The sequence below is a fragment of the Cavia porcellus genome, unplaced genomic scaffold (assembly GCF_034190915.1).
Source record: "Cavia porcellus strain 051 isolate PalLab524CR breed Dunkin Hartley unplaced genomic scaffold, mCavPor4.1 scaffold_6, whole genome shotgun sequence".
NCBI lineage: Eukaryota > Metazoa > Chordata > Mammalia > Rodentia > Caviidae > Cavia > Cavia porcellus.
This window is the reverse complement of record NW_026947489.1, coordinates 16,683,419-16,699,961: the sequence shown is the minus strand read 5'-3', so window position 1 is coordinate 16,699,961 and position 16,543 is coordinate 16,683,419. Positions and strand designations below refer to the sequence as shown.

At 47.2% G+C, this 16,543-nt stretch overlaps 1 protein-coding gene across 4 annotated transcripts in view; it reads left to right on the top strand.

The window, feature by feature from the left end:
- Slco3a1 (solute carrier organic anion transporter family member 3A1) overlaps positions 1-16,543 on the top strand; it is a 279,852-nt gene that overhangs the window by 207,933 nt on the left and 55,376 nt on the right. For all 4 annotated transcript variants that reach the window (XR_010047952.1, XM_063249992.1, XM_063249991.1 and 1 more), the window contains exons 3-4: positions 1,615-1,713; positions 10,326-10,589. Coding sequence is in view for 3 of the 4 variants with exons in the window: in XM_063249992.1 (XP_063106062.1) it covers positions 1,615-1,713; positions 10,326-10,589 (363 nt within the window). In the remaining variant the exon portion in view is untranslated. The remainder of the gene's footprint in view (positions 1-1,614; positions 1,714-10,325; positions 10,590-16,543) is intronic.

Sequence of the window (16,543 nt, the reverse complement as noted above, 5' to 3'; positions counted from 1 at the left end):
ACCCCATTTTCTGTTTGGCGATTTTAATCTAGTTTCTGATAAATCAGCTTCTGTGTTAGTAATGTAGATTTTGCTCCTCTGCATTTGTCACACACTTTTGTCTGTTAAAACCGTCTTCTAAACAGGAATAAATGTGGGATGCAGGGCCTCTGGTTGGCCATGAAGTGGCTATTTTGAAGGATCTGAACTTCTATATTTCTTCAAACTACAGAGTAGGATAAAAAATCTTCTTATGCTATCAAGCATTTTTATTTTAATTTTCTTCGTCTAGCATTTCTTATAAGCCATTTTCATGTGATCACTTGTGAGTTCTGGCTTCCTGTCTATGAGTTGAAAAGATCTGGTTTCCTTGGATGAATATGTAAAACCATTTGACTTTTTGTCTGTAGTTTCTGAAGTTCTGGGGGCTTTTCCTTCCTCTAAGTCTGCACTCTATGAAAGTCAGGATTGTTTACCAACAGTTCAATGCTAAGTCTTCAGTGGTGAGGTGAACCTGTGGCTCATAGAAGGAGATTGTTAAGTATTGATCAGTGGATGAGTATGTCATTGCTTCCACACCAGCATCTCTGCAGAGAACACAGACTGGGCTGGATTACTCTTGTAAAGAGGCCACACTGGAGACGTAACACCCAGCACGCTCCTGTTCCCTGTGGTGGCATTGCTCTCCTACTCATGTGGCCCTGTTAGCTCTCACCCTACCAGGGCTGTCTGTTTGGGTTGCAATTGCCCATGGATTGATTGTCCCATTAGATGGCAACCTTAAGAAAGAGGCCATTCCTTACTGGTTATTTTCAATCCCTGAGGCCTGGGGGACTGTCAGTGCTCAGGAAATGTCAAACAAATGGAAATCTAGTTAAGTGGATACAGCCTGTGAGTTTCAGTTTAGACTCAGTACTTTTCCTAAAATGACCCCAAGTTTCTGCACAGAATTCTAGACACAGTTGCCATCAGATGATTAAACCCATGCCTGATACTACTGTCCCCTCAAGTGCCAAAGATAATCTTGAGTCCTGAAGAGCTAAGTACATTTAAAGCCACAAAAAGTAACTCCAAATTATGGGAGAGAAACTACAGAATTGAAATTAATAAAATATCTAACTGTTCTCAAAGCATACTGGTGTGTAAATTTTGATATTTCCTGAATGTAGTGCTCGTAAATACTGCATTTGATGATTGGTGGCTAAAATTTTTCTCACTTCACAAGAATCTTGAGTTTGTATAGTAAATGTCATGGAATCTTAGCCAACCATAAGTTCCAAGATTTCTATAACGCCAAATAGATGTCAAAGCAAAATTATAAAAATTCTTTTAAAATTGTTGATGAAAAAACTAATTATAGATATGGGTGTATTTTAATACTGTACATTCAATATTGGGTGAAGTCCTTTATCTCTTAATCCTACAGAATTCTAACATTATTTGCAGCACTTCAATTGATTTACCTAAAATTAGAAATACTGGTTTCCCACTTGATGGATATCTAGATTTATTCCCATGGTTTCATTTGTAGCAATCAAACATCTTAACTGATCAATATAAAATAATCCTGATCTTTGCTGATTTTGCTTCCAGAAGGTCTTCTCTTTTCTAATTTAACTTTTCATCTTCTTTCAGGAATCCTGTTCACGATGTTGGTATTTGGACCAGCCTGTGGATTTATTCTGGGTTCTTTCTGTACCAAAATCTATGTGGATGCAGTCTTCATTGACACAAGTAAGGAATAGATCTCAATGTCTACCCATCATCTATAAGCATTTCCTCTCTCATAAAGGAAGCTTCAACGTACTTGATTCTAAAATGTACTAAGCTTTCCATCCCTGTGACAAATATCTCAGAAGATCAACTTAAAAGAGAAAACGCAGGGCATAGTGGTACATGCCTGTAATCCCAGCCCTCTAATAACAGGTTAAGGTAGGATTACAAGTTCAAGACCAGCCTGTGAAACTTAGAGACTTAGCAAGATCCTGTCTCAATAAAAAGGCAAGAAAATGTTTATTTTGGCTCACAGTTTGAGCGGTTTCAGTCCATGGCAAATTGGCCTGCTGCCTTCAGGTTTACAGCAAGGCAGCACATCATGGTAGGAATGGGATATGTGTGATGGAGCAAAGGTGCTAAGCTCATGGCAGCTAGCAACTGAAGAGAGGAAGGTGTTAGGGTGCACATCCTCCCCTTCATGGGCTCACACCCAAAGACCTAACTTCCTTTCCATAGGCCACACCTCCTGAAACCATACCCTTTCCCAGGAGCACCACAGGCTGGGAACCATGCCTTGAGCACAGGGGCCTTTAAAGGACATTTAAGATCCAAACTCTAGGAAGCCTTAGTGCTGCTACCTCTGTAGCTGGCGACCAGTTGAGATGACTGGAAAGAACATGAGTGTGGGTTCATGGCACCTGCACTCAATCCCAGGTTCTGCCCAATTCTGTCTAGAGGTGAGTAACTCTGAATGCTTGATTTCACTCCTCAAATCTATTTTCCCACCTGTAAATTAAGGCCAAGCTACCTCAGGGCTATTTTTAGTAATTCATTCAAAATTATCTTAAACAGAACCTACATGATCTTAGCAAGAAGACTGGATATATTGCCAGATTGCTACGGGATCCACAGTCCATGGTTCTGGGATTGAACAGTGTACTACTCAAGCAGCCAAGGTCATGCTGTGCTGAAAAACATCCCCAAGTCTGAGTAATTATAATCAATTGAAGTTTATTTCTTGGTGGCACTACTTCTCTGACACACATTGGTGATACTGAGGATCATGGGACATGGCCTATTATGGTCTCTTTAGAGCCCAGGCTCATAGAAGTTCCATCCTGACCTCATCTTGCACAGATGCCATGGCAGGAAGCAAATCCGTGGCGAGTTGCACACTTATCCTTCAAAGTTGAGACTTGTGCCTGAAATCACACACACACACACATTGTTTTTACTCCTGTTTCCTTGCCAAAGATACTCACATGGTTGTATCACTCTTCTTTTGCTACAAAATAAGTGACCCTATCCTTAGTGAGTGAAAACAGCTTGTTCTGCAGCTTAGTGATCTGGCTTAGGTCTTTTAAGGGGCCACAGTCAAGCTGTCAGCCTGCTATGCAACATCTGGAGGCCCAGTGGAGAGGATCTGCTTGGAAGCTCACAGCTGTGGTGCTGGCAGGGCTTTGAAGGTCTACTTCTATACTCTGTGGGGCTCTCTCAGCTGGATTTACCTAAAGCAAACAGCACAGGCGACTATGAGAGAAGGCACCAGAGACAGGAGCCATTCAGAATCTCTTTTATAATCTCCAGAAAAGACTTCTCATGAAGGTTTCTGCATATAGTTCACCAAAAAAGGCCACTCCTTTGTTGAGGTCTCCTGCCAAGGAGAAGGATTATTACACAAGGATTTTTTGCGATATTGGGTATTGAGCCCACAGTTTTTGTGTTGACTTTCACCCCAGCCTTTTTTTTTTTTACTTTTATTTTGAGACAGAGACTCACTAAATTGCTAAGTTGCCCAGCTGGGGCTTCAACTTCTAATCTTCCTGCCTCAGCATCCCAGAGTTCTGGGATTACAGGCATGCACAACTGACACCCAATTTAGATAAGGATTTAAATATGTGCCATGCGTGGTTACAATGCTAGTATTGCATGCCTAGCAGAGAACACTGCATTTCTTCATAGCCCAACAAGTAGCAAAGCCACATTTCCTTTCTTTTTTGAAAAGGTGACAGGAAGCCATTGCAGCTTCTCCTGCTGATCTGTTCTCAGGATCAATAAGAACACTCAGTCCCTGGGTTCCCAATCCATCATCTCACGACAGTGCTAAATTTACTAATTCACCCCAAAGAAATAATGTGGTTTTAAATCCAATCAAGTCGCTTTGTGATTCACTCCATTAATCCCACTGATATATTTACTGGCAGCTAATGATGTTACAGATTTTCAAGTGGAAAACAAAATCAGATGCAGCCTTCTTTATTTATTCTTGTAGCATGGTGGCTCTGTTCAGGAGGCGATTGGATGGTGTTGTTTTCCAGCAGCTGGCTGCCCCTTTGAGCCCGCTCCTAGGGAGCAGGACATACTGGTGAAAGAAGGCAGCCACCACGTTGTTTATGCAAACAGAAAACCCAGCTGCACTGCTGCACCAGAGACAGCATAGGACAGGGATGGCAAGAGACATGGAGGAGGAGTCCCCTAGCAGAGTGGGAGGCTATGCTGAAAGGGAAGTGGCTGGGCAGTGGGTTTTTCCATCAGCAGATCAGTGTTGGCCCCTTGAACTGAGTCTGTGAGTGACCAGCATCTCTGATCTCTGAATGAGAGAGAACCTCTGACATCACTCCCTTCTACTTCTTTTATTTTGCCAATGAGGAAACTGAGTCCCAGAAAGGAAGGGGAGTTGCCAGTCCAAGGAGCTCTGTACAAAGCTCGGCTCTTCAGAGCCAGCGTGCAGGGATTTCCACTTCAAGATTTCCTCACCTGAGAATGAAGTAGCATCTTCCCTCAGTGCCAAAATGAACAAAGGGTGGACTTGTGGCTGGGTGCTGAGAGTGTCCACTCACAGTCCCCAGGGCCATTTCTATCCCATTCTGTTCAGCGTCTCTGGGTTCTGAAGTGACCCCTTCCGTAGTTCCGGACTCAGTGGCAGTTGGGAGCCTCCCTGCATGTAGACAGAGGGGTGCATTTCCTGTCTTCCTGGGCATCTCACTGCTAGCCCCTTTCTCCACTCCCAAGAAGGCAGCTGACTTCCCACTTTGCTTCTAGGGAGGCCAGGATACCTTTTGAGTCATAGTCTCCGCTCCTTCCTGATGTGCTTGAGGGTCTGTACTGCTGATCACCAGCAGAGGGCAGAAAAACATCATCTATTTTATTCAGCCGCAACCCACTATAGTTTCCAGCAATGTTTGTGGTTTCTAATCCTGTGGCTCAAATTCATCACCTCTGAGCGAGCTTTGGCTGTATTTTGATGAGGGTGCTCTGCACTCATTGGGCTCTGCCTCACCTACTTAACACAGACTTCTTCAGTGTTGACCAATGCTGTCCAGCGAACAGGCTGCCATGGACAGCATGAGCATCAGGGGTGGTGCACATAGCCACCTGTTTCTGAAATTCTGGCTATGAATGGGGGACCAGGAAAGGCAATGGCTAGAATTTGTGCAGAGGCAGCAAAGCAGGTTCATAATGAGCCCTTGTTGTTGGGCAGGTGGGGGAAAGAACATTTCTTCCTCCTTAAAGCCAGACAGTGCTGGAGCATCCAGGTCTGCTTGCAGTCTGTGGACAGGTGCAGCTGGAAGCGCACGGAGCCTGCAGCAGGAAGGGCCACTGTGTGGGAGGGGCCACTCCTTTGCTCCTCATATGTCTGTACTTAGACACAGGATGCTGCAACCATCGTCTGTCATCTGTGTTTGGTCCCCATGTCGCTCCCTTTGCTCCATGCAAGAATAGATCCCTCTATTCTTGGAAGAGGAAGAAAGGATGGCACCTCCGGAATTTCTCTTTTAGAAAGTCTTTGTACAGTTGAAGCTCAAACACAAACAGGACCTTGAAAAAAAAGACTTGTTGGCAGAGTGTACCCTGATTGATGAATTGCCCAGCCTTAACCCATGCATTTAGTAGTGGGAGAAGATTAGGAGCAGCGGGAGATTAAATTGATCATGGATGTCTCAGTGGGATCCTGGAACCTCGCTATGAGAACATAGGATCAGCTCTTAGATGAGGGACTGTCACACACAATTAAGAGCTCAGGCGTTGGAAGCAGACCTCAGGAATCCAGCTGTACCCCTTACCAGCTCTGTGATCCTGGGGACATTATTCCTCATGGATTCATGTGTGGATGACATAGTTAATCATGCAAAGCACTCAAGATGGTACCTGCCGTACACTAAGCACATAATAAACGTTTGGTATGATGAGGAATTGGAGAGGTTAACTAATTTCCATGGCTGGCAAGGGAAGAAGCAAGAATTCAACCCCAGCCCTGTGTGACCCTAAAGGCTCACTCTTGCCTCAGCCCCTGAAACCGGAAGTTAGCCAGCAGACTGCCCCCTTTCTTGGACAGAGGCTTTGCTGCAGTGGCCTGACCTCAGCAGCCTGTGCTGAGACTCAAACCAGCTGGCCCTACAGGCAACAGCATGGTGTTTGCAGCTGGAGTGAGACAAAGCCGTCTGCTTACTTCCTATAAAAGGTCAGCAAGCTGAGAGCCCTCCTGCTCTTTCATTTGCAGGGCTGATGCTGCTGCCAGATCCCTCCAGTTCAGGCTAATTAGCCCAACGGCTGGTATCCTAGATGGATGTTCCACGGCCCTCCACACTCAGCCCCTCTAGTTTCTAATTAGGTCTGTGACTTAATGATACTCTTGGAATTCTTGAGTCCCACAGCAAAACTTTGATAAAATAGGTTTAAAAAATAGGTAAATGAACTAAAAAAATAATTGCCCAGAGAGCCATAGTGGCTCTTACACATTAGAATGGCTAAGGAAAATGAAGCAAATATCCCCAATTTGGTTTGACCTGCTCTTCTTAAGATCCCAGATGTCCTCCTGGGTAGAGCAGTTGGTAAGTTTAAAACTAGTTTACTCTTCTTCCGGGTGATCTTTTCTTTGACCTGGGAAATGAATACAAAGCTCAATGAGTCCCATTTGTTCGCCTGCCTTCCACAGAGGAAGCCAATGGATGTGAATAGCTTGCTCTGTTTACCCAATGCAACAAGCAAACCACAGAGATAAACCAGAAGTCAGCTGCTAAAGCAGAAGGGATACACAAGTGGATCTTGTACAAATGGCCTTTTCTATGCCCGTCCACACCTAGGCAAAGACAGCTCCCATTGTGTCTGGCCTCGGGGCAAAGAGGATCCCTCATGGCCCCGCAGTGGGCAGCTCTCCTGTTCCACTCTATTCCCTTTGTGCTCCTTCCTAAACTGCCCCCAAAGTGAAGCAGCACATTTTCCAATGTCTGAAAGGGCCAAGGAACAGACATGTGGTGAGAGGAGCTCCCCTGTCCCCTCAGAGGTCCCTGAGGATGTCCTGCCTTTGCGCAGGCTGCCCCATGAGCCAGAGATCTTGACCCTACTGTATTCAACATCTCTCAGCGTCCATGTGTCTGATTTCATTGTCAATTCAATGACACAGTGAATGAGACAGATCAGTGCTTTTCAGGTTTGTTCTGGCCATCCCACTGACACGGCAGCATTCTCTAAGCCTGGGACTGCGGTGATTTTTTTAAAAAGTCAAGCTATGAGCCAGATTAAAAGAAAAAAAGAAGGAAGTTTTCAAGGCTTGTTTGCTTTTTGTGCCTAAAACAATCCCAACCCCTCTGGGACCACTATGGTTACAGAGCAGGAATGAATGTTTCCTAAGCCTTTCTGGCAGCTGTACATCACGCTACAGTAACAAACATGCCCAGGTCCTCAGTGCAGGCCACTGGGGGTTATTTTGTTCATTGTGTAACCTGTAGGCACTATCTTTTGAAAAGGAAGGAACTTGGACAGTCTCATACATACTTCACAAAGAAGTGACACAACTCTGCCTTTCGTGGACAAAACTCAGGCACACAGCCACACTGAACTTCCCAAAGTGAGGGAGGTGTAGTCCTCTGTGTTCCCAGAAGAAGAGAGAATCCGAATGCTGACATTGGTGACCTCTGCCACACCATTCTTTGCCAGTGGACATGGAGAACTCGGTCTTTCTGGAACATTCTATGCCAGGCATTCACAACTGCCGGCCAAGTGGAGGGAGACTTTCGTTGTAACTAGCTGCAATGGCTCATAAAAATACTGTCTCTTGTAGAGAGAGGTAGAGAAAAAAAGTTTCTCAGACTAGATTTGCCTCCCTGCCTCTGAGGTAGCACACTCCAGCACTGAGGAGTTTCACGCTGCCACGCTGCGCAGGATCACTGAAATGTAGTGGAGAAATCAATATCCTCCCAAGGAGCCAACAGTGGTTTTCCTGGATCTGCAGAATCCTGTCTTCAGTTCCCCGCTCTGCAGGTCCTGCTCAGGTATCAGGTGTCTCTTGGTTCTGGCTCAGTGGCATACTCTGTCCTGGCTTTCAACATCTACCTCCCCCCACCCATACACACACACACACACACACCTCCAGGAAGTGAGCTGACACCTTTACACAAACAACAGCTGCCTTTCCCACCACAGCCCTCTCCCTGGGATGTTTACTCACACATAGAGCAGAGTCACTAACTGCCTGTGACTTTCTACAGGGTACTAATTTTGTTCCTCCCAACAGCTAGGATTTCTCTCCTTTCACTGGCTCACATCAGCCTGCTCTTCAGTCTGCCTTTGTGGAGCTGGTATACAATGGAGGGAGATGCCAAGCTGCCTTCTGCTGGCTTTTGTTGCCATTCATTGTTTGGCATCAGGTAAAGAAACACGGTGAAAATACTCCTAAGCAGCTACCTGAGGCAATTTTACTTCCCTTTCTTATCTGTCATTTGTATAAAGGTGCTTTCAAGATCTTCATGTATTTTCCATGCCAGACCCTATTAAAAGAAAGCCATCCATCCATTGGTATTCCTGTTGACATATGAAAAATCATAAAAATACCAAGGGCTGCCATAAATGAAAAATCAACCAGGAGTCAGGGTACTGGCTCATTATCTGTCCTCCCTGTAGCTACTCTAAAGGGGTGGTGTCTTTATTTTGCAAATGATGACACTGAGGCTCATGGAGTGGAAAGGCTGGTCAGGGGCAGAGCAGCAGAGATCAGAGATCACTCCCAAGTCCTCTGAGGCTCACATGCACTCTTCTCCAGAGTACAGCTACACTAAAACTTCTGGTCCTTCATAGTCCTGTGGCTTGTGCCTATGTCAGAGTCTCCAGGGCAGAGAGCGGTGTTCCAAAGCCAACTTTCCACCTACCAGAAGAGCTTCTCATCTTAGGTACATTGCCCAAGGCACACATTCATCGTTACCTTGAGGGTACAGAGAACACTGCAAAGGAGTGTGAGCCTTAGCGTGCAAATAAATGGCTGTGTTGGTCTTCAATTCTGTGAACCTGGACAAAGAACTTAACCTCTGTTTTCCCATCTATGCAAAATAAGAATCATGAAACCCCCTGAGTTGTGTAGTGTTGCAGGGAACCTGGACTGTGACAGCTGAGAACGTGCTCTGCATATTGCCTTCCCAGAGGAAAGCCCTTCATAAATGATAGTGGCATTATCATTAATGCTGGCTGAAGAGTCTTAAGGGAGTGCATTTTATAAGTGGGGAACATTCATCTGGTGTCTGCAGTCCCTCCTCCTCCCAGAGGTGTCCATCCATCCAGTCCAGGCCCACAGGACTGTTGGTCTTAACTCATACCCTATTTCCCAGGTCTCCAAGAATCTCCTGTGGGCTCCAGGAGTATCGTTTATCATTCAAGAGCCATTTCTAAGCAGCTCATCTGGGAATGCTGCTTTGCAGGGAAGCTGTATAGACAAAGAAGGGAACATATCAAGAAGCAAGCTGTAGGTTATGTTGCCATGGCTTCAGCTGGCAAATCCAAGAAGTAAGAGTACAAGCTAGCAAACCACATGCATAGTGCCTGTACACGCGAGTTGGCTGCAAAACTTTTTGAAAGAGGGCTGGTGCCAAACCACAGACCACCAACAAGATTTGAACTAGCTTGAAAGTAGAGGATTGCAGCCATCACTAACAGGCTACCTCCACCCAAGGCTCAAGCACATGTCAGGCACTTTCCTGAGTGCGTATGGCTGGGGTGGTTCGTATGATCTTCTCAGTGACTAAGGTAAACACTATCTTCCTGGTCAGTGGTGTATAGATCAGTAATCAAAGCCATCAACGACTCAAATACTGACCTATGGTCCCACAGAGAAAAGGGACAGGATTTCAACCCAGGTAGCCTGGGTGTTTATCAGGTCCATCTTCGTATTCCTGACCTCCGTGTTGTACCTGTCCTTTTATGCAGTGAGTCTGATTTAAGACAGAGAATGGGTGTTGAATGGGATTTTAGATTAGCTCCTTTGGGGGAGATGAGAGTGACTGCACCTTGGACAATAAATGTTTCCTTGTGTTTCCAAAAGCACACCTCGGCAGCATTGGTAAGCCAGCCAATTTCAACTTAAATCCAGAGGTTGTCTGGCTTCAAACTGTTTTTGTTTAGACTGATATAAATCCAGGGCAGACAGGAAAATTAAAGCAGGAACGTGATCAGTCTCCAGCTTTGGGAGAAACAGGAGCACTGATGTAGAACAGATAGGTTTCCTAGCCTGATGCCCAGTCCTCCCACCCCAGTCCGTTCCTGGAGCCCTTGAATTCTCCATGCAGCAGATCCAAGTCCTCAGCAAATCTCCACAGGCCCCGTCCCAGGTCCCGCTCCACTGAGGTGTGCTCTTTCCTCTGCAGGTAACCTGGACATCACTCCGGACGACCCCCGCTGGATCGGAGCCTGGTGGGGCGGCTTTCTGCTCTGCGGTGCCTTACTCTTCTTCTCTTCCCTCTTGATGTTCGGCTTCCCACAGTCCCTGCCTCCACACACAGACCCCGCCATGGAGAGCGAGCAGGCCATGCTCCCCGAAAGAGAATATGAGAGGCCCAAGCCCAGCAATGGGGTCCTGCGGCATCCCCTGGAGCCAGACAGCAGTGCCTCCTGCTTCCAGCAGCTGAGAGGTAAGGGGCACCTTGTCTGCTGGTGGTCAGAATAATGGGGCATCATGAGGGGAGCAGTTGCAAGGCTCGGAGGCACTCAGGACTGAGGGCTAGAGGACCTGAGGCAGAAGACTGGCGTCCACCAGCCTTGCACTTAACCTATGACCACACTCACTTAAAAAAGTGCAGCCAGGTTTTATTGACAGGAGCACAGTGGTATATATGGAGCCTGATATATGAATAAATATAAATGTCTATTGATGGAAAGACATAAAAACGGGAAGGATGTTGCAGAACCACCCACAAAACTCTCTTGCACTCTTTCAGGCCACTTGTGAGGTGCTTGAAGCAATAAAAGACTTATGAAGTCGGTTTCCTCTGCCTGGTATAGGCACTCTTTAAAAAGCCACCTCCCTGGTACATTTCTCTGGGTTCACTCTGTCCTTTCACTGAAGATGAAAAATGTGCTTCCCTTCCAGGAAGAAATATGAACCGCTCTTTATAACTGTCTTAGTTACTTTTCTCCCATTGCTGAGACAAAAACCTGACACCCAAAGTTAAAGGGGAAAAGTTTTATTTAGCTCACAGTTTGTAGAGGTTTCAGTCCATAATTGGCTGACTCCAAGGCAGAGTGGCACATGGCAGAGGGCAATAGTTCATGGCAGAAGACAGCAAAAGCAACAAGAGAGAGGAGACAAGACTCTTTCTGTCCCTTATATTGAAGGCTGCTCATATAGCACTTACTGGCTTCATCTTAGCCAGAACTAGCCAAACCAGTTGGTAGGCTGATTTACTGATCACACACCCTTAAACCCTGCATCACACACTATATTTAACCACCTCTTAAAAAACCCTGTGATCACATGAGGCTTTCGGGGGGCCATCTAGACACAAACCATATTGTTAAGAGTCCTACTTCAGAATACAGTGGAGAGCTCTCTATGATTTTTAAAAGAAACTAATCCATCTTTTCTGATCAAGAGTGAATCACAAAGGATACCAGCATTGTCCATTCAAGGTGAGGAAAATGATAGCACAGCTGAACCCCAAAAGCTGCTTACTGTCATAGCTGCCCCCGGTGAGCTACATGTGGTGTCCCTCATGCACATGACTCTGTGACCTGGTCCATCAGAGTATGCTGGACTTCAGGGATGAGCAGGTTGCCGTAAGGCTGGATGACCCCTTCCTAGGAAGATGGAACAGATCAAAGGTGGTGGCCAGGTCCTTTTCTCTGGGCGCTGAGTACTCACTGGACAGCAGACACAGCCTCTTAAGGCTCCCTGTAGCATCTCTTCTTGCCAGGAGCATCTTTCCCAAGCACCTATACAAGGAGAAGCACCTGCTATGGATGCCTGAGAATCGTGCTTGAGAATCACAGCAAGAGCCCAGACTGGTGTGTTCCTCCCTCTCACCTCTCTCTCACTATCTCTCACCCCTCCCCGACTCTGTTTCCACACGGGTGAAACTCTCACACACTTCTACTCTGACAGCATTGTTCTGGGAACAAAAGCATTGCTAGCTTAAGATGGTTAATCATACCTGTGGGTCTGTGAGGAACTGAAAGATCTGGTATTATTTCTGAAAAGACCCTAATAACCTAATGTCACGTCTGACCCATGTCCCTCACTGGTTTGTACCAATGCTGTGATTTGGAATTGTCCATGGTAGGCCTTAAAATTCATTCCTTAGCATCTCAGATTGCACTGGGAGATGAGAAAGCCCACCAGTTTGTGTCCTGTGAGGTTGACACCCCCTTCATAAATATGTGCTTAGTTGAAGAGACCCCTTCCCAAACTGGATCCCTGCTGGGCGCTCCAGCCAGCTAGAGAGGTCCAATGCACCCATAAGGACACAAAGGGCCACTGACACTTGCAAGTAACCAACCCACTGGAATAAGTCAAGCTGGCATGAGTGTGGCTTGGCAGAGAGGACCCTGGCCCTGGGTGATGATGACAGCAGCCTTTCCACATACTCTTGGGGTCACAGTCCTGTCTTAGAAGAGGTCTACAGTAATCTCCCATCGTACATCTTTGGGCATACACAGGTGAGAAAACACGATTAGGCTGTTAAAGGACTCACCTTCCAGTGGGAGGGGCACCCGTCAAGCCAGGTAGGACAGCCCAGGGTGGTGGGACCACAGTAGCCAGTCCCTAGGAGGTACTGTCCCCCCGGACAGTGAGAGGCTCAGAGGTGATACTGCTGTAGCCTCGGATGCTTGGGTTACTGTTCAGCTGCTCATTTCCTCATTGGTTCCTTCAGTCAGTATTTACCCATTCCCTGCCAGGGACTGGGGGCGCGGCTGTGACCAAGTGGCTTATATTTTGGAGCTTGTATTTTAGTAGGGGAGGATGTGACAGATGAGATCAAGTGAATGACAACATAAGCACTGGGTGACCCGCACTTGAGCTGGCAAGTGTACTGTCCAGTAGATGAGTCCAGAACTCAATTTGTAACCCATTCTGCACTTAGGATTAATGATTCTGCATTTAAGATTAGCAACTCTCAGAGGCAGTTGGCCCACTAATGGCCCAAACTCTGGCTCAGCAGGAGAGGGAGGCTGCCTCTCCAGAAGATTCCCCCAGAGCCAGAGCACAGCAACATGAGCTATTATGCTAATCAACAAATCTTACACGTGCCAGCCCACAGAGAGGGGCCACGTGCTCACATCCTTCATTTTCCCCCGTGACACGAGTATTGTTGCCATGTGACCATTTTCTCCAGAAGCACCACGCAGTGCTACCTGGTGTTCCCCAAACAACTTCATCTAATTTGCATCCTCGGCAGCATACTATGCATTTATGGTACAAATAAGCATCAGGGTCACACATCAGAGGAATTAACGTTGCTCTCAGGATCTGCATGTTGCTATTTCTCATGCATATTGCTTAAGCTTGCAAACCAGTTTCTTCTTCTGCCATCAAGCAGTGTCCCCTGTCACACTCTGCAGGGCCCTGAGCAGAGCTGTCAAGGGTAGCCCTTCACCCCAACCCCCACCCCTACTCTAGGCTTCCTGGGCTCCTGGCAGAACCCTGGGACAGTGCCTGGAGGCACACCCACCCAGGTCCAAATCCAGCTCAGCATTTCCCAACTATGCAGCCTTGGCCGTGTTGCCCATCTCTGTTCACTGTTAAGAACAGGGACTGGTGTAAACTTTCCAGCAGCTAACTGAGGTTGGTATTAGTGCTTTTTTCCAGTTATAGAGCGAACTGAGCTGTGTTGGTGTGGACATTTGGATCTGTGGCACTTCCCCCATCCAAGAGGCTCGAAGGTCTGTTTTCAATTCACTCTTGATGTTCAGCCATCAGTTGAGTTTGCAACCCTTAGCAGAGCCTGGTTCCAGAGCAGCCGAGGAGTACCCAGCTTGTAGCGACTGTCACATACGCATTTTACAAAACAGGCAGCAGACTAACAGGTGTCTGGGCTTATTAAACTCTAGCATCTCCCTCAGCAGGAACCTGCCAATCAAGGCACAGTTTTGCATCTTAGCCATGTAACTTCTTATAAGCCCTAGCTGAAGCTACTTCTTCTGATTTTGCTTTTAGAATGACTTAGCTCTGGAGGGTCCACTTCATCCCCATCCCTTCCGCCCTTTCTGTCTAGCACTGTCCCATCCCCTGTAGGTAAGTCCTGTCTTGGCCAGGACTGCCATGGCCCTCCTGAATCTGGCAGCTCCTTGAGGTCCACAGAATGGGTGGGGAGTATGATAGGCAAATATACAATATTTTCATTATGTGGTCTGCTAAGTCTCATGCCCACACTTTGACATTTGTCAGTCATCCCTGGTGTCACTCGCCCTAGGAAACCAGATGGGAAACAGGACCTAGGTTGCCTCAGCAGTGCATACCTGTCCCTGCTCTCTTGAGCTCCCTCAAGTCCCTGGGACAGGTTAGGAGTGCTCCACTTGGCTGTCATTTCTTTCTGGAATCCCATTCCTCCCTGGGCCCTTTTTGGGTGGCCTTTGTCCACTCCCCTTCCCTGGAATCTCCCCCACAATCCTTCTGTGTTCATCTCCCTGTGTCCCTGTGTAAGATTAGCTGTATTGCTCTGTCGTCCACTTGGCCCCTGTTACTGCAATACCAGGGTGGCCTGTCTGCTTCTCAGCATCTATCTGAAGACTGAGAGTTCCCCAAGGGCAAAGTTTTCATTCATCTCTTCATTTCTAGGGTCCAGCACAGTGCCTGGTGACATCAGAAGGATGAATTAAGTCACAATGAACACTTTCTCACTCCCATGCACATGTGTACACACATGCATGCGCACACCCGTGCACACACAGTAGGCATTGATATTCGTCTTCTGTGCATTATCATATTGAATCCTTCTAGCTGTGCAAGGCATTGGTGCCATTTAATAGGTAAGGAAATTGAGACTTAGAGATGGAAAAACACTTGAGCCCTGGCAGAGGCTCAATGCTGTATTCTCAGCCATAACATGGTGCCACCTCTTTTGGCAGTAACTTTCTTCTAAGCTCAGGTTGTACCAGCAGGTTCTGATTTTCCAACAGACTGTTAAAACGTTGGCTGCTGGTTGCAAAGGCACAGAGGTGCCCTAAAACAGTGGGTCTTCAAACAAGGCTAAAGCTAAAAGGTGGGGAAGAACTAAATCCCTGCCAGCACTGGCACATCTTGACCTTCCAGCGTTTTCTTGCTGGGATGAATACAACAGCACCAGAGGTTTTAAACCCACAAGGCCAGCTGTGCCTTTGACTAGCAAGGGACAGGGTGGTGGGCAGTTTAGCCCCCTTTCCCCTTTTATGCTGACTGCCAAGTCCACCTCTCCAGTCACCTTCCTGTCCCTGTAACAGAGCCAGGTGACAGCTGAGTTCAGGCCCACAGGCTGAGTCTTGAAAGGCACCACCCAAGGCTGGGAGATGATTGATGATTTCCAGAACACACACTCGCCCTCCAACTCTGCCCCCACCTACAGCTGGGGTGAGTGTCATTGCGGATCTCTGTGCCACTGAGCAGGACACTGGAGCTGGGCGTGGGGAGTGGTTCCTTGCTTCGTGCAGCTGGGACTGGACCCAGGCCTCCAGACTCCAAATCCAATGCTCTTTCTGGTGTTTTCTACAAGATCCACTACACTGTTAATGAAAAGACTGAGGAAAGAGAATCAGCCTGGGGCCCACATACCAAAAGCCTTTCCCATGTCTGATGGCTTTCTGCTCCATTTGCTCCTGGAATGCAGCATCCCCAGCCCCAGGGAGCCTCACTTTTCCTGGCATTGAGGTCTGCCTAGGCTGCACCCTGCTGCATCATGCACCCATCCTGAGTTCAGCTGATTTCATCACCTCAATCCTAAGGCTGTTTCTGCCCTGTTGACAGAGGCATCATTTCTTCGTGTGTAATTATTCACTTCCTCCAGAAGCTCTGTGAGGGCAGAGACTTGACCTGCTTTCGTTCAAATCCTGGTACAGAGCAGGCACTAAATCCCTGATGTTTTCTAAGTGGGGAATAAACAGATGGGCTGGCACAAGCACATGCCTCTCCAAGCCTCGTGCAGTTTCTGCTTTCCTTAAAGCTTCCTCGCGGGTCCCCCAAATGCCCTGACAGGCAGGATATGCTCCCTGAGTCCTGGCTGCAAGATTGCAGAGGATCTGCTGGACCTGTGGCTGAGGCCCACTGTTCCAGTGATGTTGATCTTGTCTGGCTGTCTGGCAGGGTGTACATTCATCCTCATGGCAGGACCTGGGTCACACCCCTGGCTTCCATGTCTCTGCCAGGCCTCTTTCGGCCCTCACCAACTAGCAGTCAGCTTTACCTCCTTTTCTCTTTATTAGGAGCCTGTGCCTTCCAGCCTGATGAGGGGAGAGTTCTTGTTCTACAGGCCAAATGGCGAGTGCTTTTTATTGCATGATTTATCTTCAGAACGGTGCTCTCTGCTCGTGTAGAAAATCAGCTGTGTTGAATTCACTGTTGGGTTTCCCAACCACTTGGTGTCCTGGGCCAGGATAGGGTTTATGTTGTAGAGACAGC